Raw genomic sequence first — 26,394 nt, 5'->3', positions numbered from 1 at the left:
GAAATCTTCAGCACGAAAATTGAACCTTCATAATGATTTTAAATTCTACCAGGACAATGACCCCAAGCACACTGCTTTGAACGTTAGACTCTGGGTTCTGTATAACTGTCCTGAAATAATAAAAACACCACCACAATCTCCAGACTTAAATCCCATAGAGAATATTTGGCAAGAATTGGAATCAAGAATTCGCAAACACACCATTTCTTCAAAACAACAATTAAAATTGATGCTTCAAGAAGAATGGGGTAAAATCACTCCAGAAATCACAAAAAAATTAGTCGAATCCATCCCAAGAAGATTGAATCATGCTTTAAAAGTAAAAGGAAATCCAACAAAATATTAAAACCTTTTAAAAAGTAAAATTTTTGGATAAATATTTGATGGAAAAGTAAGTGTCCCATCACTTATGTGAGCCATTTTTTGCTCCGGTCTAAACAATTGTATTTTTATTAAATTAATATTTTAATATTTTGACAAAATGTATGTTATGTAATAATTGTTACTAACTTTAAATATGAAACACACCCAAAAAAGTTTTGTACATATTTATTTATTTATTTTATTACAGTTTCTTTTTGTAAAGCACAAGTGTCCCATCACTTTTGTAAGACACTGTAAGCTAAAAATATTTTCTCTCGGCATCTCTCCTTGTTGCTTTCTCCCTCCCTGTTCGGTATGCTGCACCATGTGCTCGACATGGCTTTTAAAAAAGAAACCTTAATAACGGATGAAAACTGGAATATTTTATTAATCACGACGAATGTTTTTTTTTTTTCCCCCTCTTCAGTAAGGACATGCTTAGGCGTGTTTTACGGGTTCCTAATTTTTTCTACATAGCAACATTTTCCGCTCATTGATATTGTAAGTCAGAGTAATTATAAAATATATATTTTATTTTTATTGCAGAAATGATGTGTAGCGTTTTATATTTTATAAAAATTTTATTTGTAAATTTATATTAACTTGGGGATGTGCTTCGTCAAAACGTGCATACTTTTTTCAGTATATCAGTATATTTTTCTTTGCTCTGTGATCAGTAATAATGTTTTTATTTATATTTGTTGTGTTGTATAACCGAAGGTTAAATGGATCCAAAGGACGGAATCGGCCATCCCTGTTCCTGCAGATGATAAATGAGTGAGTCATGACATAATGACCAAAAAAGTCCCGTGATTATAGCGTTCTCCATAAATCTTCATGTTCTGAACATAACGGCCGCAAGAGCTTGAATTGTTCAAGCGACGAGAAAATAATTACGATCGCACATTTCATCCCTTTCCGTTTCTTTGAACTCCGCTATAAATTCCCACCCAACTCTCACACGATCTCTTTTTATATCCCATTTCCCTCTGGTATGTTGCCATCACAACTTCCGAAATTGAGGGCTTTAAGAAAATCCATGTGTCCACTTCCTCGCCCTCTCCTACTCCCCTTACGCATTCATTTCTACATTTTAGATTTGGATTCCATCCAACTTTATCTTAGATTGAATTTTGCAGTGGGGGGGGGGTCACAGAGAGAGAGAGAGAAAAAAATTTATCTCTTGCACGTATCGGCTCTGCTTTCCTTGGTAGTGGCTTCCATTCTTTTTTATATTATTATTTCCCGCCTTTTGTAATTCGAATACTGTATAATCTCCATCGTCTCACGTTCTTTTACTGCAAAGGATCGGTTGCGTTTTCGATTGCATAATAATCACTACCCCCCCCCCGGTTTCGTATCTTACCCCCATTCGCTCTACTTTATGCACCCAATTTCTCTCCCCCCCCCCGCGTCTTTCCCTTCTGAGAGCTTTGCTCTTTCTCACTTTTTAGAAGCAAGGAAAAAATCGACTTCTTGAATGCATTTTAGTGGCGTAATTGTTTTGTCTGTTTCGTATTATAAAAAAGTCCCTGCCGATTCATTCTGTTTTTTGGGATCTCTGAGGCCTATGGATTATATTAGATTATAATATCCTATATATTTTTTAAAACCTTTTTGATGCTAGAATTATCTGTATATTTTATGGATAATAGCTATACATTTTGTACCTAAAACAACAAGCATAAAATTTATTAGGATTATGGATGCATTTTTGCTTAGATTCGCATACTATTATGATGCACAGAATTTAGTCTAAAGGCAGTTTCTTATTGTGCGAGTTGCTCCAACCAACCAGTATGTTTGGACTCGCTTTTGTTATGCCATAGAGCCTTTATGGTCTGATTAAATGATATTCTCAATATTAAATTAAAACTTTGCTTATCTTGTATTTTAATTCTAATTGTGTATTTTATAATCTCTGCTGATAATAAAAGAGGATGTCTTTGCATGTTTATGACAAAGGGGGTATCATTAGACCTAGCGTTCCATATCTGGGCATTTGTAGGGTCGCGGTGGACTGGTAGTAAGATCTCGGCTTCGGAATCGGAGGGTTTCAGGCTCGAGACCCGATTCCACAGAACAACCGTCGTGAAAGAGTGTCTGATCCGTCAGGGCCAAACGTCCTGTCGCTGGTGTGGTGTGGAAGTTTGGAGAGGGAGTGCCTCAGTGTTACTTTAAAACGGGTCGTTAATATAACTAAACTAAGCTGGCACATATGTACTTTAAAATGGTCTTTGACATTTTGATTAGAATTTTAGTTAATTAAAAAGTAAGCGAAATTTTAAATTTTGTTCCATAATCTCTAAAAACACTACAGCACAAAAGTGATTTAAGCACCATCTTATATTTCAAAAATTCACCTTTTCAATGACACTTATATTATTGCCAATATATTTTACCTAATTATAATTCATTTTTAAAGATATGCTTAAATATATTTTATATTTTATGTATTTAAAAATATGTTATCGCTCTTTTCCCTCCTCTTTCTGATTGTAGTATGCTTGATTCGTTTTTTATTGAATAATTCTCGGAAATATTTTGTAAATCATGAAATGCATTCTGCAGTTCATACAAAACATTGCGAATTTCTTCGACTAGCTATTCTCCTATTTTTTATGCATTTGCTTTGATTCAGAAAGCATGTTATGGAATAATTTAAGTGGAATCTCTTTCTGTTTAAATGTTAAGTGAAATGACAGTACATTAGGGAGAACATGAGCATATTTTTGTAGTTTCTCAAATAATATCAAATTTTGAAGTCAAAAAATACTTTCCCGGGAAAGTCATGAAGGTGTGCGTATTAAAGAGGCTTTTTCTCGACCTGTAATCCCGGAGTATCAGCTGTTCCTCAGATCAGTTTTATTTTGATGGAATTGTTCAAGGTTTGGAATGAATCAGGACTCTGAATTCTAATCCAAAAATATATCATAAATCTATGGCAATTTTAATGTTAGCATTTTTCAAAATATGATTTATTTTTTTAACTGAAAATCCTCTTTTACCAATTTTGTTTATAATTGTTTACATTTCATTTAAGATTGCAACAGCTCAGAATATTTCAATCACCGCCAGTACTTCTCTCGATAGAATGCGTTCTCATTGTGATGCTTTTTTGTATTATGTAATGTTTTACTCGCGAAAAGTTTTGATTTCTACATTTTGTTCAGAATTACCTCACCGTTTGTGTTCTGCTTTAAAGAATCTAATATTTATTTTTCTTTTGTCGTTTTACCGATTTTTTCTAAAGATTCTCGCATTCCAGATAAAAGTCCTTTGCACGAATGCTGATTTATTTATTTGAACTAAAATTTTCGTTTGGGTGCATGTTCACCCATGGATAACAGTGGAATCGATTCATAATGACATGTTACGCATCCTGTGCCGCACCATTTTACTTATGGAATCCATACACTATCTTACAGAAGATAAAATAGATAAAAGCAGTTTCATCACATTTTATTGCTACAAATTAATCTTACGATTACATAGTTGTACGCATTTATCGATGGGGATAAAATGAACCAACATTTTACGTTTTGTGTTTCTCTACCCCCTCCCCTTCCCATTCCCTACAAACTTGCAAAAGATACTTTGCGCTTTCTCCCCGTGTTTTCTTTATAATTATTTTGACGAAAGATAAAGGATGTAAATTTATTTCTTTCAAAATACGCTCCTGTATTTTTTTTTAAATTTTAGTATGTTTCACCTAAGGAAAAGAGCACTTACGAATTTATTTTAATTTTCGATTGTAAACTCTGAGCACAACCAAAGTTAAAACGTTTTGTTTGTGCTGTTTTCATTCATTCACTATTCTCTCGTATTATTCGAATCTTGGCATTATGAATACTCTCCTTCTAATGCATTCACAAAATGAACCAACTTAAATAATTCACTTTTGTATTTTAGAGAATATAATGCATTATACAGCAAATTAGAATTAAGAGCTCGAAATTCTCAGATTTTCCTTGTGATTCAGAATGCCACACACATATATATAATATAATATAAAATATAAATAGAGAAGGAGAGAGAGATTTCGTATAGATATCCAGTTTTGATTTAATTAATTTTTTGACACTGCAGCTCGTGCGTTGTAATAATTAGTGCTTTTTTTTTTTTTTTTTTTTTTTAATTCTGCCAAATTCGAGACTTAGTTTCTCGAAATTTGAACATTAAATTGTTTAAAAATCAATCTTCATTTCATAAACTCACGAAACTGTCATTGGATATCGCAAATATCCTGGTAAAAGCTCTACATGCACTCTTCCGATTTATGTTTGGTTGTAGATGTTATGGCACGGTTGTATAGTATCTGGATGAAATATAACAATATACGATGCTTGCTGATTTTATGAAACGAAATATTGGCTGTTTTCTCCTCCTCCCTTGGCTTCTTGTAGTCATAAAAATAGTTGAATAAAATGCAATCGAAGATGGAGAAATTTGCAGCTTAAATCTAGTGAGATGAGTTTAAAGTTTAAGAAACCCTGATTTAAATAATCAAAGCTCATACATTATAGATATTTGCCGCTCTCGTTCTTGAAATTAAAAAGTAGGTTACGCCTTTTCTATTACATGGCCATCGCGAATTTATTATTACCTTTCTATTGTCACTTAAGAATTGCTCTAAATGAATTCTAAGTGGCTCTTACCTCAGATAGCGGTACACTTTACTATTTACTTGCTATTTTTATCGTAGTTTTAATGCCTCACAAATTTTCTTTTATTGCAGGACGGCGAAATCTTATCTGCTTGGTTGACCAGCCTGAAGTACGAAGACTACTGCCCATTGTTTCTGCAGGCCGGATACGACATGCCCACCATATCTCGAATGACACCGGAGGTATGATTTTATAGTGATTGTGCCGATGCTTCACATAATTTACGTTCGACACATATTATTTAGGACGGCAGCCTTTTTTTTCTCCGTCCCCGCGCTCCGGATTTTACGACCGAATCTTGCCAAATTGCCTCCGGTATCGCGGGTTCTGCTTGTGTTTACGGCCAATTTGTTGCCGTTGCCACCCTGTGATTCAGTATCGGTTCCGCTGTCTTCGCACACAGATGACGCTTTTTACTAAATAACGTGAAGGAAAATGAAATATTCAAAAAGTTCTTTTTTATATCATTTTTCTCGTTGCTCTTAACTGTCTGGCTGTTGATACTTCAGTGCTTTAATTCTGAATTTCTGCGACAAGGAAGCGTTTGTCCTTTTATCGTTACATTTTATGTAGATCGCCTCGTATACTGAATGTTCGACAGCAGTAGCTTCTTTCAGCATTTACTTTTTTTCCCGGAGTGAGGGTGGCTGATGAGGACACCTGCTACCAGTCATAAATTTATTTGACCCACAGTTATTCAGGCATCATTCTTTTTTTTTTCTCATGAACACAAACATTTAATTAGATAACAATAACGTAATTTTTGAAACTTTAGGCTAATTGTAATTTATTTATTTTATTCGGTCATAACGTTTATGCGCTTAGAACACAATATTTCTCCTGGTAAAATTAAAAATCCATTGTTACTGTGGCTGCATGATTTCACGAGCGTTCATTGTAACGTTAAAAATATGATCTTCCGTTAAATATAACAGTAGGATGTCAAAATATTCTCAAAAGTCAAAATATTCGTAGGTAAGTCAAATAGGTAAATCAAAATATTCTCATGTTGGGTAAAGTAAAATGGCAGCTCAGGCCCCGCCATCTGACTCTGGTTCAAAATGACCAATTCTTACCAAAATAACCCTCGTATTTATGTTTTTAAGTTCATTGATGTAACTAAATTGAATAAAATTTTTAAAAGTTTTGAAAACTATCTTGCGAAGCTCATGTCTGATATCCGTAACGTAAATAAATCATATTCATATTTAATTTTTTTTTTCTATTAATTCTGCTGAAATTGAAGGAAAAAGGCAAAGAGAAACCGGCATTGTAACTTAATTAGTTTAGATTCGCATTTAACATCGTAGTCCAAGGAGTACATTATCAGCATTTCTTTATTTGTTGAGCATCCTGCTTAAGCGTGTTACTCAAATGTATCGATTTCCTCTCATAATCCTCTTTTTAAGACTCGAAGTTCATCATCGTGTTCATTTATAGAGCATTTTGAGGGAGTCATCGTTTTTTAACTTGATGAATCAATTAGGTGAAGCTCAAAACGGTGCTTATTCAAAAGTCAACGTAGTTTGCAGATCACTTGCTCTGCACTTAGGGGATTTCTTGGGATATCTGTAAGAATAAAGAGCAGAGCTTTGTTTGGCAAAGATTGATATCATTTTCTAAGGCATCGCCAAAATTCTTTGGAGCTTTGTCGTTTTTGTGTTGCTCAATAGAAAATGTATGGAACAGACAACCGGATCGTGAATCTGCAAAAAATTATTCAAGTTTCTATCTAAAACCGTTCTTCATGTAAATACTTCTTTTTAGTATTATGAAATCTTTTGTTGCTATATATACGAATCCAATGATCGTACGTTTATTAACCAGGCTGCTGGTATATTCTGTTGTTGTTTCTGATCTGAGGTGGTATAGCTGCACTATACCACCTCCATGAAACCAAAGATCTCTAAAAAGTCCAAAAACAATAGCGAATCCCTTAAAAATACAAAAATCATAAAATTTAAACGTTTAAGAATATGATTTTGGGGGGGGGGCTTGATCTGCCTTGCAACAAGGACATTCAGCAAAGATCCTCCGTCCGTTTGCTGTTTTCTAGAGATATGCAAACGGTGACACCAACCGGGACTCTTACCAAAGTACCAAGGGTGAGCAGGTAAGACTCTCCAAAGTACAGTCGACTCCATCTTTTTGATAGAGAAGATTTCAAAATAAGTTAGAGTTGCATCACCATGTAATATGTCGGCCGAGGCAGTCTTAGCTAAGTTATCCGCTATCTCATTACCATTTAAACCAACATGTGAGGGGACTTACTGAAAGTGTATGGTATATTCTTCTACGAAATAAAAACCATTTTCATTCGCAAATTGCTTGAGCAATTTTCCATTTAAATTTACTGAAGAGTTAAGACTAAATTATCATTACGAATATATAGATAATAAATAAGGTTTGTTGTCCTATTTTGTTTTAATAAACGTAATTAATGCAACTATTTTTATTATTTTTTATTTGTATTTAAAAAAAATTCCAGTTTTGCGTAACATTACCATCTATAAATTAATGAATTAGTAAAATTAGTAAAAAATGTTAGTTGAATAATGTGGATATAAATAAATAAGTAAATCATTTGTATTGAAAAGGGTAAAAGTGTTCATCATCAGACCGACTTTTTCCCTCTTGTGTGGGCTTGTTTCAATTTAAAATTCGCTACATCGAACACCCTACTGTTTTTATGACATCAGGAGTGACTTGTTCATAGGTACTGTAACATTGGGGCATCTCTGTACTGTTTTTCGGTCTATAATCTTTATTTAATTTGGTACGTGAAATATAAATCCACCAACAATTTAAATCATTCCATTTAGAGCTTTTGATGTTCAGGAAAGAAACGATATGTTTTTTTCCACAGAAATAAACTTTAAAAAAAGTTTTAGGATTTTTCAATCAGTATTAATTTTTCCTGCTGCGCATGAGCAATAATGCCTCCGCTGCCTGGTATGTGAACGGAAGATGTTGTCGAAAATGCAGCACTTGCTTCCTTTTCAGAGATGTTAAAAGCAAGGTTTGTAACGTTTTTCCACAAGCTTGACATCTAAATATAAATTTTAAAAAAAAACAATAGTATTTGGTGATTAATCAATCAAAAATATTGTGTTATAAAAATTACTTTAAATTAAATATGATATACAGTGGCTTTCAAAAATTAAGAAACAATTTGTTGTTGGTTTTTTTTTTTTTTGTACCTATTTTGCAAAGAAATAAATAGAAAAGCATGAAAATTGAGACAATTTTGCATTTAATTGTTAGTTTATTTTTAATTTTACTTAATTTTAACCTTAAACGTAATGAACACTAAAACTATTTTACAGCGATTTTTTTTTATTACTACAAAGCAGAGAAAAGTAATAAATGAAAGATGTTTATTTTTAAAGAATAAATGGGTTTTGTTAAGGAATGCATCCTTTTTTTTTATTAAAATTTATTGGCGGCTTCGATTTTCCATATTTGCAGTTAAGTTGCCAAACATCGAAATGAGAAATAAGGACTTTCAAGGCAGCAGTATACTTCATCTCACCTATTTAACTGTCTCGAAGGAGTATTTGGAATCGCCGTGGATTTTCAGAGATGAACCCAAAGATGTGTCACGGATTAAAATTTGAAGACAAAGTTAACTCATTCATTCTTTCCAAATCTTGATCCTTATGATATTCTTGGATAAGCCTGCTTTGATGAAGTCGTACGTTATCCATTAGTTTGAATTCTTCACCAATAGTAACCTGTAGGTGGTCTAGTAAAAGAAATCGAGAATTTCGCATTTGTGTCTCACAAGAATGACAGTTCTTTCTTAGAGTATATCCAAAGGCAGTGTAATTACTGAGGGACTTCAACCTAAAATAATGATGCCAGATTATGATTCAAAAAGGTTATGCTGATGATATCTGATCCACGTTCACTGCATGTCAGCACGTAAATCTGAGTTCTTAAAAATTACAGAGCCCAATTATTATCTGACGCAGGGCCTTTATCATCAGTTAAGAAGGCGCAGTGCAGTCAAGTGGTCCTTCTGTATGCAATCCTTCAGTATGAAAAGTTCTTGCATTATAATAATCGATATTGTAATATCTTGATCCTGATTGAAATGCTGATATTTTTTTACTGTATACCTTAATCCAGATCGATCAAATGAGAGAGTAGCGTAACGCAACAATTCTTTCATTTACAGCCTTGTATATGTATACAAAAACAACTTATTCTCATCTCTGTTAAATATTATTTACAAAATTCACACAACAGTTGAAGGTTTAATCATGAAATAGTTCCTCGATCAAATCGGAGAATAGACGACATAAAACACTAACAAGCTGCTAGCTCAAGCGACTATTCCAGGGGCCACTCCGGAAATCCACCGATCTTTATCGGGTGGATCCTAATACAGAAACCGGAATCACACGATGCTTCTGACAAAATCAGAAACACCTTCGGACATCGACGTCTCTCCGACTTCTCTTTCCATTCCTCTCACTGCTCTCCTCTCTTTTCTCTCTCTTCAAACAAAAATACCACATTTTATTTTCGCCAGATCTCCATCTCTGATTTTCTCATTGGAGAACTTGAGTTCCTTATCACCTAATAGCTGCTCAGCAATGCTTCCTCATTGGTTTCTACTCGACTGTGGGAATTTCTGTTAAGGTTCCATATTTATAGCTGACCCTTCCCGATCACATGTTAATTATAATCAATTCACAGCTAACACCGGCTAAAGTCTACCTGACTTCGACACTTAATGACAACGGTTGCTGGTGACTGATCATTTTTTGAAGATTTAAGGAGTTCCTTCATAATGAAAAAAAAAGTTTTCCATCTGGATGTTTTGACGTTCTTCTCCCTTGAAGACTTGATGGATCTGTTTGAAACGACGAAACACACATCTTTGATCCTTTATCTGGATACAACAAATGACCAGACATAATGACTCTACTAGTGGAAGGATCCGCATTTGGCGATCCGTAGGCATTTAACTGTGTGTAGGAAAATGGTGACGTTACATCTGTCCGAAATGCCAAGTATCATGTGAGGAAAAGGGGGAAACGTTACAATATCCTCCCTATCCTCTGTTGCATCGAATTAATTTGAAACCAGCTGAAGCCCAGGAGTGGTCTCAGTGGGATAGTGATCAAGAAGCAAGATTGATATAGATGCCTGGGTTCCTAGGAGACAAATGACATTTTTTAAAGAAAAATATGAGGAAAAGGGTCTTGATAAATGATACTATACCTCAAGCGTTGTTAACACTTTGAAAGTTGATGATAACGATTAGGAACGGTAAAAAATCATAGCGTGACCTGGGCACTACATACGTCGTTACGCCATTACAGTGATTTTCTATTTTCGGACTGAAAACGTTCGTAATCAATCCCTTGCCAGTAGTTGTAACATTTGACAGATCTAGAAAAGGCTTGAATGGAATTTTCAGTTAGAAACTAATCTCAGAGTCTTTGAAGACACTTTAAGCTATCTGGCAGCATCAGCTTGTATCAAATCCATTTCCACCCATTTGATCGAACATCATCTTTAGCCCTTACCACTCGGCATCCTATTTTTTTTTAGAACAGTCGCATTTTTGTTCTTTTGCTCAACGGAATGCATTCCATTGTTTCTTTTTTTGCTTTGTTTAGGAAGTCAACGAGTTTTCTTAAACTGCTAAACAATCTTCAATAGCATAAACCACACATTAGCCTGATTTTCAAATCATTTTGTGTCATCATTTTAAAAAAAATTCTTCATTTCTGTTTTTTTTTTTTTTTTTTTTTTGAGGCAATGGAAATTATTGAGAAGCAATCTTTATTCTTTATTTAAACAATTAAAAATCATTAAAATTTATTTATAAAAAGTTTTTTATGTCTTTTTATCGATTTTTTAAAAAAACTTCTTAAAAAATTAAAAATTAAAATAACATTTTTTTTTCCCTGGTGTTTAATTATATTTTGGAGTTATCTTACTTTTAATGTTTTCAACATAATTTAAAAGGAATTTATTGAAATCTTTAAATTAAGTTGAGTGCTAATAATGCTGGGCGATTAAGTCGTTTATTAGAATTGGCGAATCCAAGGTTTTTCTGAAACATTGGTTTTAAACTCTTAGTATCTAAAATTGATCGGCCAACATTCATAGAATTATTCACAAATTACGAAAATAAAGTGTTTTTTCAAGTGTTATAAAAATGTCAGTTTCTTAAAAATTATAGTTATACTTCTTTAATTTAAGTTAATTAATATTACCTGACATTTTTCATGTACACCGTATTAGTTGTCTTTGCATTTATTTAAGGTGAAGTTTACAAAAATGTTACTTTAACTTCTGAAGACTCATCATTTTAGCATTTTGACTGCCTTCCTAAATAATTAATGTCTTTTTCCTGAAGATTATCGGTGAAATTTTTTCAGAGTTTTTCTGCAATACGTATTAAAAATATGCCGTGGCATCCTCCGCAGTTCAGAGATGCAAATGACGTTTTATTTATAAAAATCGCTCTAAAAAAACTTTTCTGCTGCCACAATTTTCAGTTATTTCTTATCATCTCTAGCTTTAATCACCTCGAGTTTTAGCAGCATAGAAAAGGGTTTTATTGATAAGATACATTTTTTTTCTGGACCCCTAAATTCTGTCTCTTCGCCCTTTTAAAAACCTTTTATGCCTCGCACTCTGTAATTACATTTTTCCCAGCATAACTTCGTTTTCAAAAAGAGTTTTTTCGTTTTCTCTTTCCGTTAGCACGGGACTCTGTTTGCCTTTCTGATGGATGGTTTTTCGTTTGGCGAAGGATAAATGGATTAAGACGGAAACCTGGTGCGAAAAATCATTCGGCAGGTCGTCCCGGACGATTTTTGTTATTTCGCTGAGCTTTTGTGTTTTGTTGCACTGAGAACGGAGAACCATATTTTTGAACGTGTGATTTCCCACATCTAGTCTGTTTCTTTACAAAAGCATCGGTGATAATCAGTGACATCTTTACATAGAATGTGGCAGTTCTCTTACAAAACTTTTCGGTACTCTCGAAATACAAAATAAAATTTGGTACTCGATTGAACCCGAGATCGGCGGCAACCGAGTCTTTTTCCGTCTGATTGAAACTGAATATTCAGTGGTTGTCTCACATGCGCCGTGACTGGCAGTTGATATTGATACGAATATGATTCCTAATTGGAATTGGGATCGCGGTGGCTTGATGGTAAAGTCTCGGCTTCGGTACCTAATTCCAATGAAGAACCTTCGTGTAAGCGGGTCTGATGCACGTTAAATCCATCGTAGCCAAACGGTGTGGAAGTTTGGTTCCAAGTTTGGAAAGGAGATGCCAGCTCGGGTGTTGTCCTCGTCATCTGACCGTAGTTCAAAAGGATGAAGTTGTCCCAAAATAGACCTAGTGATGTTTTAAAACGGGACGTTAATATAACTAAACTACACGTTATTGGAATTTCGCTTCTTCAAAAGAGGTATTGATGCCGATGTACCTGTGATCTTTGTTTTGAATGATTGATGTATGAGTGAGATGAGAAAAGGAATTGACTGGCTTAGTTAGTTTAGTAAAAGTGTTTTCTTCAGCATCACACTGTATAGAGAGCAGTAATGTGAGGAAATAAAATATGTATGATTTCAAAACAAAAAAAAAAAAACATCACGCATTACTTATAGTTATCACTAGGACGGCACACTTGGCTATATCAGGCCAATACTTTGATATAGAATTAGACAAGAACGAATTAGGTCGAAGAGATTATTAATCTGTGGCTATCGGTTCCAAAAGCTGATATCGAGTACTTGATATTCTTAATTTGTATCCGTTTTATGCATATTATGGTTTTGCGTATCTGATGCAAAGCTCTGGCCTTTCATTTAAGCATCAGATGAGTGAAGATTTATTTAAGAAAACAAAATTTTAATACGAAACCATGAGATTATACAGAAAATAATATTCTAAATAGTAAATATTACAAAATCTGAGCATAATATTGTTTACATTTTGCCAAAATCACTGACATCGATATGCAGTAACTCGTTTTCTCTCTGGCGACTTGTGCACTATTCCTCCAAAATTTTGGATCTTATTATCGAACAAGTAGTTTTTTGCATCATTTAAAAATTTTTAAAAAAATTAGTTCTTGAATGAGGCCATCTTTGTTTCTGTATAATTTTTTTCTCTCATTTTAATAAGTTTTTAAAACATTTTTTTAAAATTATGTTTGCAGTTGTCTCTTTCAATGTTTTTTTATTCCATTTCTCTACTTGCTGTTTGCGAAGATTCCCTATACATTAACTGCGTGCGTGTTATCATTATTGTGATTAAGAGTAAATTTTTATAATAATGTACAGACCGCTAATCAAGCCCACAATATTGCCATGCTGCGATGTTTAAGACTAGAGGTTCGGATCTCCTTTTAAGTTTTACTTGTCTTTCGTTAATCGCTAATATCTTATCATTTTCCTTAAATATTTTTTGTTCAAGTGTTTTTCTCCTCTTTGGCCTAGTCATTTTCAATGGTTTACCCTGTCTTTCTATAGTTCCTTACTGCTATATATTAAGAAAAATGAAAAGAATCCTTCATCTCCAGGTTCATTAGACCCGGGTGTACGTAATGCATTAGCACGTCGGCCGTCATCAGTGAATCCGGCATTTAATTAACGGTGGACGGAACGCCGCTTCTGGAATTCCTCCAAATACCGACTCTCTTTTCACTTGCCCCTCCCCCGTGGTCATCTCTTACAAAACTGGAAAAGAATTCGATGGAGAGCAATGCTTCCAAAATCTTTAAGAAAATCAAGATGTTTATAGAGTGTTATCTTTTTTCCCCTCTCATTTTTCAAGCAGTTATCAATTTTTAATTGAAGTTAAATTTGAAACTGTAAAAAACATAACTGGTGCTTATGAAGGAGAATGGGTCATTCATGCGAAAGGCTAATATTAAATTTTAAAGCGCATTGCGTCCTTGTAAATGTATTGACTTTACCTTATTATGTCAGAATGCCTGCTATGCTTTCCTTCGCAGTCTATAGTACTTTTTTTAACGAGCAATTGTAATCCAGCATAATTGCATGTATAGAAAGCAGCAAAAAATAGATTTAAAAAAATTTAATTATCTAATTGAAATAAACGAATGAAGCAAATTCGATATTTAATTAAAATTTCTTCTCTAAAAACTTTTCTTCTGTAAGATACCTATGTTGTAAATAAATTATTATATTAATCAATTACTACTTAATTCAAAATTAATTGTTCAAACTTTTTATAATCATGTGTCATTAAAAAATTTTTTTGAAATTGCGTGCTAGGCAAACTTTTCCGTTTAAACGTGTTGATATTGAAGACGATCTTCTTTAATGAGCCAGTGTAAGATTTCAGAACTATGATTCATCTAAAACAGCACATTCGTGAACAGGAAATATGAATAATGTACATAGAATGCATATGGAAAGAAAAAAAAAATCCTGAATCGGAAATTCTGATTGATTTTATTGTTAATGTTTACTGTCCGCCTTGGTCTGGCAGATTGTCCGCAACCGTACTGGTTGTGCTTAATGTCATTTAAACCCCTTATGCATTACGAGGTATTCGCTATTCCTAAACGATGTACTTTTAATTTCAAATTGTGACGTGCATTTCCTAACTTTCTTAATATCGCAAAGCTTTGTTCAACAAAAATGTGATAGATAATAATGCAAAAATTCATTTGGACATTGTCAATTAATAGATAAGAAAATTTAAATTTTTATTTCGTAACATTTGATGATGAATGAGAAAGCATTTAATTATGTCGAGTGAAGCAATGGAAATGGTTTCAATTTCATTGCAGCAATGAAAAGTACTGTTACATGTTGCACATAAAAATAATTTTTAAAAATTGCTGAAATTCTGGAAAAAAATGAGTTCCACAACAAAATTATTTTCTTTGAAAATGCGTTTTTAAAAATTTATAGTGGTATAAAAATCATTTTGATATGATACATTTCCCATGATTAACAAAGTTAAATTTCTGCTGGAAAATTGTAATTGCCCCTCAGTGCACATTTCCACAGTGTGTTTATGCTTAATCTGATAGTTCTTGGTACTACTGTTTTCCCTGTAAAGCGCCGCAGACATACATTCGCTTTTGTTATTAGTAGATAATATAGCGTTCATGTTTTAGTTAGCAATTGCTTTTAGCTTATGACTTTAAGCATATAACATTATACTTGAAAAGTAGCTACTCGTCATGTTTCTAATGTGAAAAAAAAAATGAAAATGCATTAAAAGATTTGCTTGGAAAAATTTTAATTATTTAAAATATAAAAACATGAACTTTAAAAGTGTTGCATTGTTTATTTTAATTCTTTATCTGCATTTAATTGTCTAGCATTCAGTTTGCAACAGGAACGAAATATGCAAAACAAATAGGTGCGTTTTTTGGATTTAAAAAAAATGGGAATCCTTTTATGAACTGATTCTTCCGTATAATAACTCCTATTGCGGCACAGCTCGAGCAGGTTCCTGATCAACATAAGTATTGTTCGGTCGTCGGTTGTTGTTGAACTCAAAGACTTCATAATTCTCAACCATTTCGTGTACAGGATCTAACTTCCCATATCAATTACCGCCTCATTTTTTGTGACATTTTTAGTAAGTTATTTACTAAGTACCTGATGTTATTTCGTGCATATATTTTGCTTATACAGAATGACGGAAATCGTCTTTCAAAACAACCCTCGCATGGGTTTAAAACGAAATATTGATTTCTATAATAAATAAATCGATCACAAGTTTTGAAAACTAGCATTTTATTTTCTACCAATAGAATATATTTTTAATTTAATTTCACTTTGTTCACGATTTTTTTTTTAGTTTCCAATTTTTATTCTTTAATCAAAAATAATAGTTTTACTGATTCATTTCCATTCGTCCTATAAAATACACATAATTTCTTTCATACATGTCGTGACTTGATTATAATGTTGATCGAATTCCTATACCTTGAAATATAGAGTTCAAAAACTTCTAATTTAATTGTCAATTTTTATTAATCGCCATTCTACACGAAATCGAGTATGGCCATCCATTTTGAAACTTTTTTTCCCCTCTTTGTCATAATTTTAGAAATAAATTCGCCAAGCTCCAAGATTTACCGCTGGAAGTTCTACGATTTGCCTCAGATGATCACGCGCAATAGCATTGTTACGGATGAAAAGGAATTTATGTTTCCGGTGCCCATCGCAACTGACGCCATGGGGAAAAACACACACACACATTTTTGCTTTTATATCGTGTTTCAAAGTTTGCTGTTAGGAAGTGACGAGAAAAATCGTGCGCTAGTGAAGATAGGGAGTGAATCGTGTGCACTAGATGCCACTTACCCTGGCTCTGTAAACATGGATTACTTCATCAATTCTTACTTCTTTATTTCAGCGTGATTTCACTGTATTAACATAGTCAACCATCTTTCAAATATTTGTGAACTGAGTAATTCAGAACATTTGCACCGTTTACAAAAGGCTAAAGTTCCTTGTAAACTATGATATGAGCATTGAAGGAAGTCTAAAATTTTGTGTCTTAACACTTTGACTAATTCCCATCTATAGGGTAGTCCTATTCACTCTGAAGCAAGCTTGTCACCATTCATGCACTTGATAGCCACAACTGGCCTCTAACTTTTTAGGAAGTTACTTCTCGAATTTCCATTTCATTGGATAAAGTTCAATCTTTTCGCCTTCTTTACGTGCAACGGTGAACAAATTAAAAATATAGGCACAAAGGAAGAATATTTCTTATAGCAATGGATTAGACTATCGCATGGGTATTACTCGTGTGATCAAGGTAAGTCACATTTGTATTTGTGCAAACAAAGCTTTTAAGCTTTCCTTAATATTCAGTTTTTCTAAGTTGTTGTTTACAAAGAAGTTGTAACACCTGCAATCGATGCAATTCTTTTGAATTACCCATTGTTATTTTTATTACCATTTCAACATCCAGGAGCTCCTGGAATTGAAGAGCAGCTGCTATCCTGCGTCATCCTCTTCCTTCCTACATTTTAAAGTCGCTGTGTTACATTAGACGGTGGTATTTTATTTCAGTGTGCCACGTAAACACCCTGTTTCCGTAATGAAATGGGGCGCCGCATGGACTTGGCGGGAGAAGAGAAGGCGGGAGCGCCCCTTGACGACGGTTGTCCCAGATATCACCGTTTCCATGGTGATGCAGGATCCCCGTGGTTTCCACGACTTTTTCTTCACTCGAAATGTTTCAATCCAAAAATCTCGTCCTTTAAAACATAAGTATTTTATTGCATTTTTAGAATGCTAACTGCGACCGTTTCATTTGTGTCTTTTCATCCGTGCCTTTATTTGGACGCCTCTTTTTTGCATGTTTCTTTCTCTTGGGATAAAAGCATCTACCCGAAAGAAGAAGCTGGGTGAAAAGTGAAATAGTGCAAAGGGAAGTTCAGAGCTGAAATCTTTCAAGTGCTTTTTGCAAGGTTGAATTGTTTTGTGAAACCCAAGATAAACTCAGCTTCTTTCCAGTGAATGAAATTTCAGGGAATGGAAGCATGAATTTGTGTATTTTTAGAGTTTCATCTAAAGTTTGTTTGGAATTTCGCGTGTTTTATTACGATTATTTTTTGAAATATTTATATAGCTCCTGTTCTTTGTCTAGGTTTCATTCATCTAAAAAAATTTGGTTATCTCTTCTTTAATCGAACGTTTTCTGAGACAAGTATGGCTTTAAAAGTGAAATTTAACTTGGTAGAAAAATATATGCATCCTAGTTTTCTACCCTTTCCCTATAATAATCTCTTAGTTTATAGTGAGAAAGATACATACATTAATTCAGTGTAAACTTTTTTTCATCTTCCAACTGTAGTATCAACTCGTGGCGCAATTCATTTTGGAATCAACTTCACATCTCATCTCAGTAATTGCTTGTTAGATTGTCGTATGGTTGTAGCGTTATTTGAATTTCATTGTAAACATTTTTTTTTCCCTTCTTTTCTTGTGAATACAGAATTCTTTGCATCTAAGATAATTTTTTCGACTTATCAATTAGCTAAACATCAGGCCGCATTTTTTAGCCCGAGACCTCTAAAGCCTCATAATTGTTTTGTATTATTTCAGATTAATTTATTTCTCGTTCGGCTGAATTTCTAAAGGCCATGTACTCGGAACATATTCATATTAAAACCAAGTATTTTGGAACATTATTTTAACAAAAACAATTTAATTAATTACCTTTTGCGTATTACATTGTTTTGTAATTATAAAAAAATTTAAAATGTTAATAATTGTCTTTATAATTTAAAAAACTGATTATATAATTAAATGGTATTTAAATTGTATTAAAATCTTTGTCATTTATTTATACGCGATGTGTTATTCTCTTGGAAATTATCTTCAGTTTAATGTTTTGTTGTTTCAGTTAAACTTCTTATATAGAGATTAAATGAGAATCATTTTTTTAAATCTAATTTTGGTCTTCAGGAAGAAGGGTAAAAGGGGGGGAAAGCATTGCGAGGCTTGCATTGCTTAAGGACCCTTAGAGGGATTGGCATGGCCCTGCCGAGGATTAGTGCATTAGCCAGTTTTTAATGTTTCGATGACTTTTTTTACATAATATGACCGCAAAAGAAATGCAGTTAAAGTTTCATTATCATAGTAGTATCTCAAACCGTGACCACGGTGACCTGCTGGTAAGGTCACAGCTTCGGAACCGGAGGGTTTCAGGCTCTAGACCCAATTCCGCCGAAGAACCGTCGTGTAATCGGATCTGGTGCACATTAAATCTGTCGGAGCCAAACGTCCTCCCGCTGGTGTGTTGTGGAAAGTTGGAGAGGGGGTGTTAGGTGTCTTCCTTGTCATCTGACCGCGGTTCAAAATGACGAGGTACGGCCCAAAAAGCCTTAATGTTGCTTTAAAACGGGACATTAATAAAATGAAACTAAACTTATCTCAAATCCTAAGTGTCTACATTTTTCTCGATGCTTCACCTAACGCTAAGATTTTCTGATTCTGACCTCCCGCCCCTCCCCCCAAAAAATGGCAAGTGCCAAAAATGTTAGACTTGCAAAAGAATTCTACTTTCCTGCATAATTCGTCTGTATGCACATGTTATTTTACGGCTGGATTTTGCACCTTCTTTCATATATTTGTTTCTTTGCAGATCGTCGGAATCGCGAAATATTTTAACAGAACAATATTAATAATTCTCCAGAACCTTTTTCAAGAAAAAGATGCTCCGAAATATATATTTTTTTTCACGGATTGCGTAATCTTAGTAGAAGCTATTTACAGCTGATAAGCTATCGACACTGTTTGCCCAGAGGCTACAAAACACTCGTATTTTTTTTAATCGAGAAAAATGCGTCATGCGCAGTGCAAGAAACTTATCTTAGGTGCTGCTTTTCTCTTTCAAGAAACCACTTCACCGTTGTTTGTATTTCTTTTCATTTTTGAAGGCGTGCAGATTCCTCTTCTGCTGATGCTCAATTTTTAAATAATTTACTCGGAAATTTTACCTCTATAGTGCTGTGGTTATTCATGATACAAGTATTTGTGGGAATAGTTTTTACATTATACATATTTTGATCAAAAGTTGTTTTTGCATTTGGATAAAGTAAAGTAAACAAAAAAAAAAGTTGAAAAAATTATGTCATAAATAGTAAAATATAACTTAAACTAAAAATTAAAATTTGAAAAAAGTTTTGTATGATTTTTATTATTAATAATGCTTAATAAATTCTGAAATTTGCCATGATTTTCATCAATCCTGTTTAGGTTTTAAAGTATCATTGTACTTTTTAGTATCACAATAAAAATTGAGATTTTATATTATTTTAAAAATTGTCAGCAAATAATACAATTAGCAAATGTTCTAGAATTAGTATTGTCTTTAAAGTCTTACAAATTTAACTTTTTGTGAAAATTTCTTATATTAGTTCATATTTTTTAAATTTATAATTGTATTTAATTCAACCCTTATGTTTAAATTGTATTTAATTAACCCTTTGAAGCTAATTGTGAAACCCGTAAAGGAATTAATTCTAATTTCTGACTGAAAAAGAATAAACGTCTTCATATTTTCATTCATTATGGATTAGAAAAGTAATTATCCAATTTAAATAATAGAAAATCTTAAAAATAAAAACAATTTTTTTAAAAAAAGAAGAAAGATTTTCATTGCGTCTTGTATTTTCTTTTACCGCTACCGATGAAAAGTTTTTACTTTATTCCGCATCATTTAGATTTTTGCAAATTTAAAAATATAGAATTTATTGGCAAATCATTTTTTGTTCGGTCTTTGTCACCACATCTAATGAGTCACTTTCCGCCAGACTAAACAAAACAGGCCCAATCGTTATGTCACCACAACAACAACCACCGGACTGAGATCTAATTACGACGGCAAGGCCATCGCCCGTACAATGCATCCCTCCAAAAAGCGGAAGAGAGGTCTCCCTCGTCCCCCATCTCTTATGGCAATTTACAGTTTTCGAACAAGTGCATAAATTAGGCTCTGTTCTGTATCCGATGTATCATTCTTTCCTCCCCCGGCACTACATTTGCGAAATAGCTGTCTCGGACGTAACGTGATGGCAGAGCTCTGTCCGGACTCATTTGGGCAGGGAAGATTCTGCATCCGTCCCAAAGCTTTTCGGAAATAGATTCCACTTCCCGATTACGCATTCGTTCGGAAATCGTTTGTTTCCTCTTCTGCCTGATGTGGGACATTTTTGCAAATCGGATGAGAAGGATACGATTTTGTGATACGAGTCTCAAATTAAATGCAGCATCGGAAACCAAAAGTGGTTTCTTTGCTCTCTAACCAGTGATGTAGTTGAAGGGAAGGGGGGCAGAGCTGGTTTCGTAGCCCAAGCATAAATTTCCAAATACGCACAAAAGTGATACCATTCTCCAGACTTCTACTACGCCAAAACGGCGAAAGTATAGCTAAATGTCGCTCAACATTTGTCTATCTTTCTTTCAATCGTAAGAAACACCCCTCTATCGAAATTTTATTTCAGACATTTATGTTACATTCAGAATTCTTTTAACTAATTAAGAGCGTTCGACGTGTATACAAGCCAATCCAAATCTTCATTTTGGGAGTGATCGATGTGTAATTTTTTAATTTATTAAAAATGAAATCTTATTTGCTCTGCTATAACATTTTGCAAAATTTATAGCTTTGCTATATTATTTTTTGCATAATAAATTTTGTAAAATTTATAGCTTTGCTATATTATTTTTTGCATAGTAAATTTTGCAAAATTTATTATGCAATCACTTGTATTTCGTTCGACATATAAAGGGTGTCCCAAAATTAACGCAAGATTTGAATTTGCCGCCATTCGTGCAGTAAATGTTGGCAACCTAATAAAAAAAAACATTTGATAGCTGATAGTTTAGGGTTAATAAAAATGGAGCGTTACACGATGGAGCAACGTGTTTTCATTTTTGAACAATATTTCAAAAATAACGGAAGTCTAACGGCGACAGTTCGAAAATTTGAGAATTGGCTCCCTAGATCGTGTGATTTAACACCATTGGATTTCTTTTTAAGGGGTTATTTGAAGTCGCAGGTCTATACCAATAAGCCCACAAGCACGCGTCCACTAAAAGTGGAAATTCAACGCTGCGTCAGTGAAATTCAGCCATATTTATTCAAAATCTCATGGAAAATTCTAATAAAAGAGTGCGTATATGCCAAAAAAGCCATGGAGGTCATTTACTCTATGTTTTATTCCAAACACACCCCTATCCTGTGTAATTTACGATTGAATAAAAATATAACAATTTAAAGAAATAAAAATTGTGTTTTTTATTTAATTCATATCCTGCGTTAACACGTTGTTGCATCGTGTAACGCTCCATTTTTACTAACCCTTAAACTATCATCTGTCAAATGTTGTTTTTTTTTAAACAGATTGCCAAAAATAATACAAATATAATATAAAAATACTATATTTCAACTAAACAGAAAATATAATAAAATATGCCCTTTATAATGAACTGAAATAAATAAAAATATTACATTGATTCGAATGTAATTCTAATTAATACATTGCTAATTACATGAATACATTGCTAATTAAAACTTTAAAAAAAAATGTGTTCTTATAGATTTTTGCTGGTTTCATACATGAGGATTTTTTTCCCCTTCTGATTCACTGGCAGGAAATTCTATTAAATGGTCTTGGCTCCTGTTTAGAAGTCCTGATCAAGAAACTCAGCAAATCCAAAAACCACTAATTTTCGGATAAAAGTGATTTCCTTTTTTTTTTTTTTTTTTTTTTTAGTGCCTTCATACTATTTTTTTAAATAACAGGAATTGCGCATTGATCCTTCGTAATCTATTATGTGAAGTGTTTTGTATGTACTACAACCTTAAATTTTTATCTGCCTTCTCTCTAGAAATGCGTTTCAAGTTAGCAGTATATGACCAGAACATTAATTTTTAACGACAGAGGCAATGATGAAATGAAAAATAAGCGATACTTTAAATAAGGTATCCTCAGATATTAATATTTGATGTGTAACTACAATGAAACTTTTACAATTTTTCTTCTAAATTAAGGAAATGTTTTTTAGTTAAGGAAAATTGATATTTTATTCATTCTTGTTTGCTTTTTCTTGTAGGATTTAACAGCCATTGGTATAACCAAACCAAATCATCGAAGAAAATTAAAAGCCGAAATTGCGAGGTTGAATATATCTGACGGAATTCCTGATTATAAACCTGTAAGAAAAATAATTACTTTGCTATTTAATAGATAAATATGTAAGGTGCTTACACATTAAAAAAATTGTTTTCTTCTCCTTTTGCAGAATTCATTGTTGGAATGGCTCCACCTGCTGAGATTGGAGGAGTATTACGATACACTTGTCGAACAAGGATATGACTCTGTAGATAAAGTGACGGAACTTACTTGGGAAGATTTAGAGGAAATAGGCATCCAGAAATTAGGTATAGTGTACTAAGAATGGATGTTCTTCGTTCTCCACACAGTAATGATAGTATGTTCAGCAAAAGACAAATATTTACATCTGTTCTTATTTAAGCAGAATTTTTATACAAACATTGAATTTCATATATTTTTATAATAAAAAAAGACGTGTCTTTTTGAAAGTTTTGAAATTTTATGCATTGATGCAATTTATCATAACTACAATAAAAAATACATCTACTACTATATATTTTTACATGTTTACATGAAAAATACATGTTCTTTTTTTAAAAAACAATTTTGTTTGTGAATCCCCCAAAATATTTTCTGCTTACAAATCAGAAATTAAGCTGCTCATATATATATATATATAATGAGTATGTGTGTGTATTGATACATATCTCTTAGTTAAATTTATATCAGAATTTTTTTTTATCTTAAATCACTAATTTTATCTTAAATTACTACTTTATTCTGAAATGTCCTCTTATTTACGGATCCAAATCCCACTTTTTTAAAATTTAATCATTTCTATTATGCACTCTAAAAAAATGCAGATGTGTTTTAGTTTCTCACATTTTGAACAAAGGGATAAAAATCTTTAACTCTTATGGCATAATTTCCAAAGAAACCTAAGACTCCCTTTCCTAAATTGATATGTGGCAAAGAAATTCCCCAAAAAAATCTCTTGGTAAAAACACCAAAGGAAAATTTTCTCACATTTTCTGTTTGTGTCTTGCTATGAAAGAATATGTTTTTTCATTGGTTATTTCACTGTGCAAATCATGCCTTCTGATAGAAAAATAAATTGAATTTAATTTAAAATTTATCTTCTTTTCAGCCATGAATCCACAAAAGTATGTCACATATATATACATATATACACCACATAATGTTTCTAATTAGTAAATATCTTGGTTTTTCAAAACTATTTATGATTATTTCAAATGAAATGTGTAGTAAGATAAATAATATCTGCAGCCAATGCAGTCCAGAAGCTCTGTAGATCAGATACTTGATGGGATTTGAAGAATGGAAGTTAATCGCAGAATTTTGTAAATTACATTTCATATAAATACTGTTGGTAACCGTAAACCCTTATGAAAAATCAGAAACAACTACCTGATTTTTTTTCCATTTTATAGAAAAATTTAAATAAGGATTTTGTATATATGTACTTTATTTTAAAAAAATGGTAGCTTTAGATAACATTTGGATAATTATTTTAGGTCACCAAAAGAAGATCACCTTAGCTATCAAAAGAGTGAAAGACATTTCAAATGGCATTAAACGAGCTAGCCACGTGCCTGAACCTCATGAATTGACGGGGAGCACTGCGAACACCCTCTCCCGGCCGACAACCTTAAGTAATTGTTATTTTCGAAATGTTTATCAGCATTCAATTACATAATAATTTCTCTTTATCTTCAGATGAGTGTAATTAATGCTTCAGTGATTCTTATTGAATAAGGAATTATTCTTCATGTTTGTTGATAAAATATTAGTATAGATATTGTTAGGGGTTTTGTGAGAGTTAAAAGAATTATTGTGTTAAATGTAACAAAAAATGTTTTAAGTTGTCTTATTTAAAGGGAGTTATCAACTTTGTAGCACATCAGAAAACAAATAATTCTTTCCAGTTAGGTCATTTCAAATGAGTTTATTGAATGGTGACATATATATGTTATGGACATATTTAAATTTTTTTTCTGCCACCTCTACTGACTTTTATTCACTCAACTAAACAAATACATATCAAACTTCATCTTATTCATAGCCTTTTAATTTTGTAGATTTATGTGAATACATTAATTAAATACATTAGAAAATAAACATTAACTCCATAAAATTGGTTCTATTTATGCGCTATATATTTGTATTCAAGGACCCTGATGCAGAAAAGAGATATTGGAAACGAAACAAAACTAACAGCATCTGTTATAAAATTTTATCCTGATTTGTCAGGGTGTATTGACTGTAAAAAGTCTGTTTGTGGAAAATGTTTATGATCATGATTATATCTATAAAGCATGTGCTTGGTAGAAGTATTGTAATATAATGATTATGTTTCAAGTCTTATGCTTGTTTCAACTACAAAATTATTGTGCATAAGGGTATCTGTTTTTTTTTTCTTCTAAACATATTGTATGATTTTATTCATGGATTAAAATTATAATTATATAAAAAAATCGTAGTAAACATAGTATTCAATAAATATTATGATTTTTGTTAGTTGTGATGGAATTTAGTGTTAAATGAATCTTTTAATGACATATGTTTGATGAAGGAAACTCATTTATGAAAATAACTGAATATTATTACTGAATATTTAAAAACTCTTGGTACAGACTTTTAAAATGTCAAATCATATGCTTTAAAATCATTGTTGGGTTGCAATTGTTTTGGTGAAGCACAAGGAGCATTATTTCCCAATCCTGAAATGTTGAGGCACAATGGTTTGAAGAAGTTACGGGGGAAAACTTCTTCATTTATGGATATTTTACCAATCAAATTAGAGAAAATGTTCATGAATTGTTACTGCCAAAATGATGCGATCTACATTGCCAAATATTAATTAGTTCTTTTATGATCATTGCACCTACTGAACTTCTGGCATCAAGATCTTTATCAAAATAAATGAGACAGTCTTTGTGAAGGAAGATATCTTATATAACTCCATAGAATAAAGTTCATCTATGAAAGATCGGATTGTTGTGTATTTGCAAGCATGCTTTTATCTCAAGCTGCACACATTTTGCAGATTGCATATGTATTGTTAGTTAAAAAATTTTTGGGTGTTATGCATCACTCATTAAGATTTATATTTTACAATCAAAATGAAAAGAAGAAGAAGAAAATTAGTTTCAGAAAATGAATCTTCAATGTAAATATATGTTGGATGTTTAGCAACAAAGGATGTTATCCCTTTTGAAAGAATGTTGTCCATATTGAAAGTGAATTGATTTATTCTAGCACCACAGATAGTTATTTCTTAAGTACATGTTGCTATGTTCACAAACTCAACCAAATGGATATGAATAAATTATTATTTTCTTAAAAATTATTTCCCATTTTTTTTTTTGTTGTTGTTGTTGTTGTTTGTTTGTTTAAACCACAGAGTGTATACAGAAATTTTTGTAATTAAAAAATATTGATAATGCGTAGTCCAGTCAAAAAGTCAGTTACACTCCTTTATAAAAACTTTCATTGAAAGACCACTTTGATGTAACTTTTTGGCATTACTTTAGACATTTATTTGTGTACTGCAGCATAATAGTTTTTGCACAATTATTTCTGCTTGATGATCATTTATAAACAATTGGGAATGCATGCAGGGATTCATTTTTTGTAAGCAAAAAGATATAGTTAAACTGAAATATATTTGCATTAAATGTATAATGAAAATGCACTGTCAGATCAGGCTATTGTGATTAATGCAACATATT

At 32.6% G+C, this 26,394-nt stretch overlaps 1 protein-coding gene across 1 annotated transcript in view; it reads left to right on the top strand.

Annotated features, from left to right (window-relative positions):
• Nucleotides 1–26,394, top strand: part of LOC129987936 (caskin-2-like) — a 357,174-nt gene that overhangs the window by 317,639 nt on the left and 13,141 nt on the right. Inside the window, exons 16-19 of the mRNA XM_056095944.1 lie at nt 5,102–5,212; nt 22,641–22,742; nt 22,830–22,968; nt 24,178–24,315. Coding sequence (XP_055951919.1) covers nt 5,102–5,212; nt 22,641–22,742; nt 22,830–22,968; nt 24,178–24,315 — 490 coding nt within the window. The remainder of the gene's footprint in view (nt 1–5,101; nt 5,213–22,640; nt 22,743–22,829; nt 22,969–24,177; nt 24,316–26,394) is intronic.

This window comes from Argiope bruennichi, chromosome 10 (genome assembly GCF_947563725.1).
Source record: "Argiope bruennichi chromosome 10, qqArgBrue1.1, whole genome shotgun sequence".
In the NCBI taxonomy this organism is placed as follows: domain Eukaryota; kingdom Metazoa; phylum Arthropoda; class Arachnida; order Araneae; family Araneidae; genus Argiope; species Argiope bruennichi.
The sequence above is the reverse complement of the archived record's forward strand: the minus strand, read 5'-3'. Positions and strand labels throughout refer to the sequence as shown.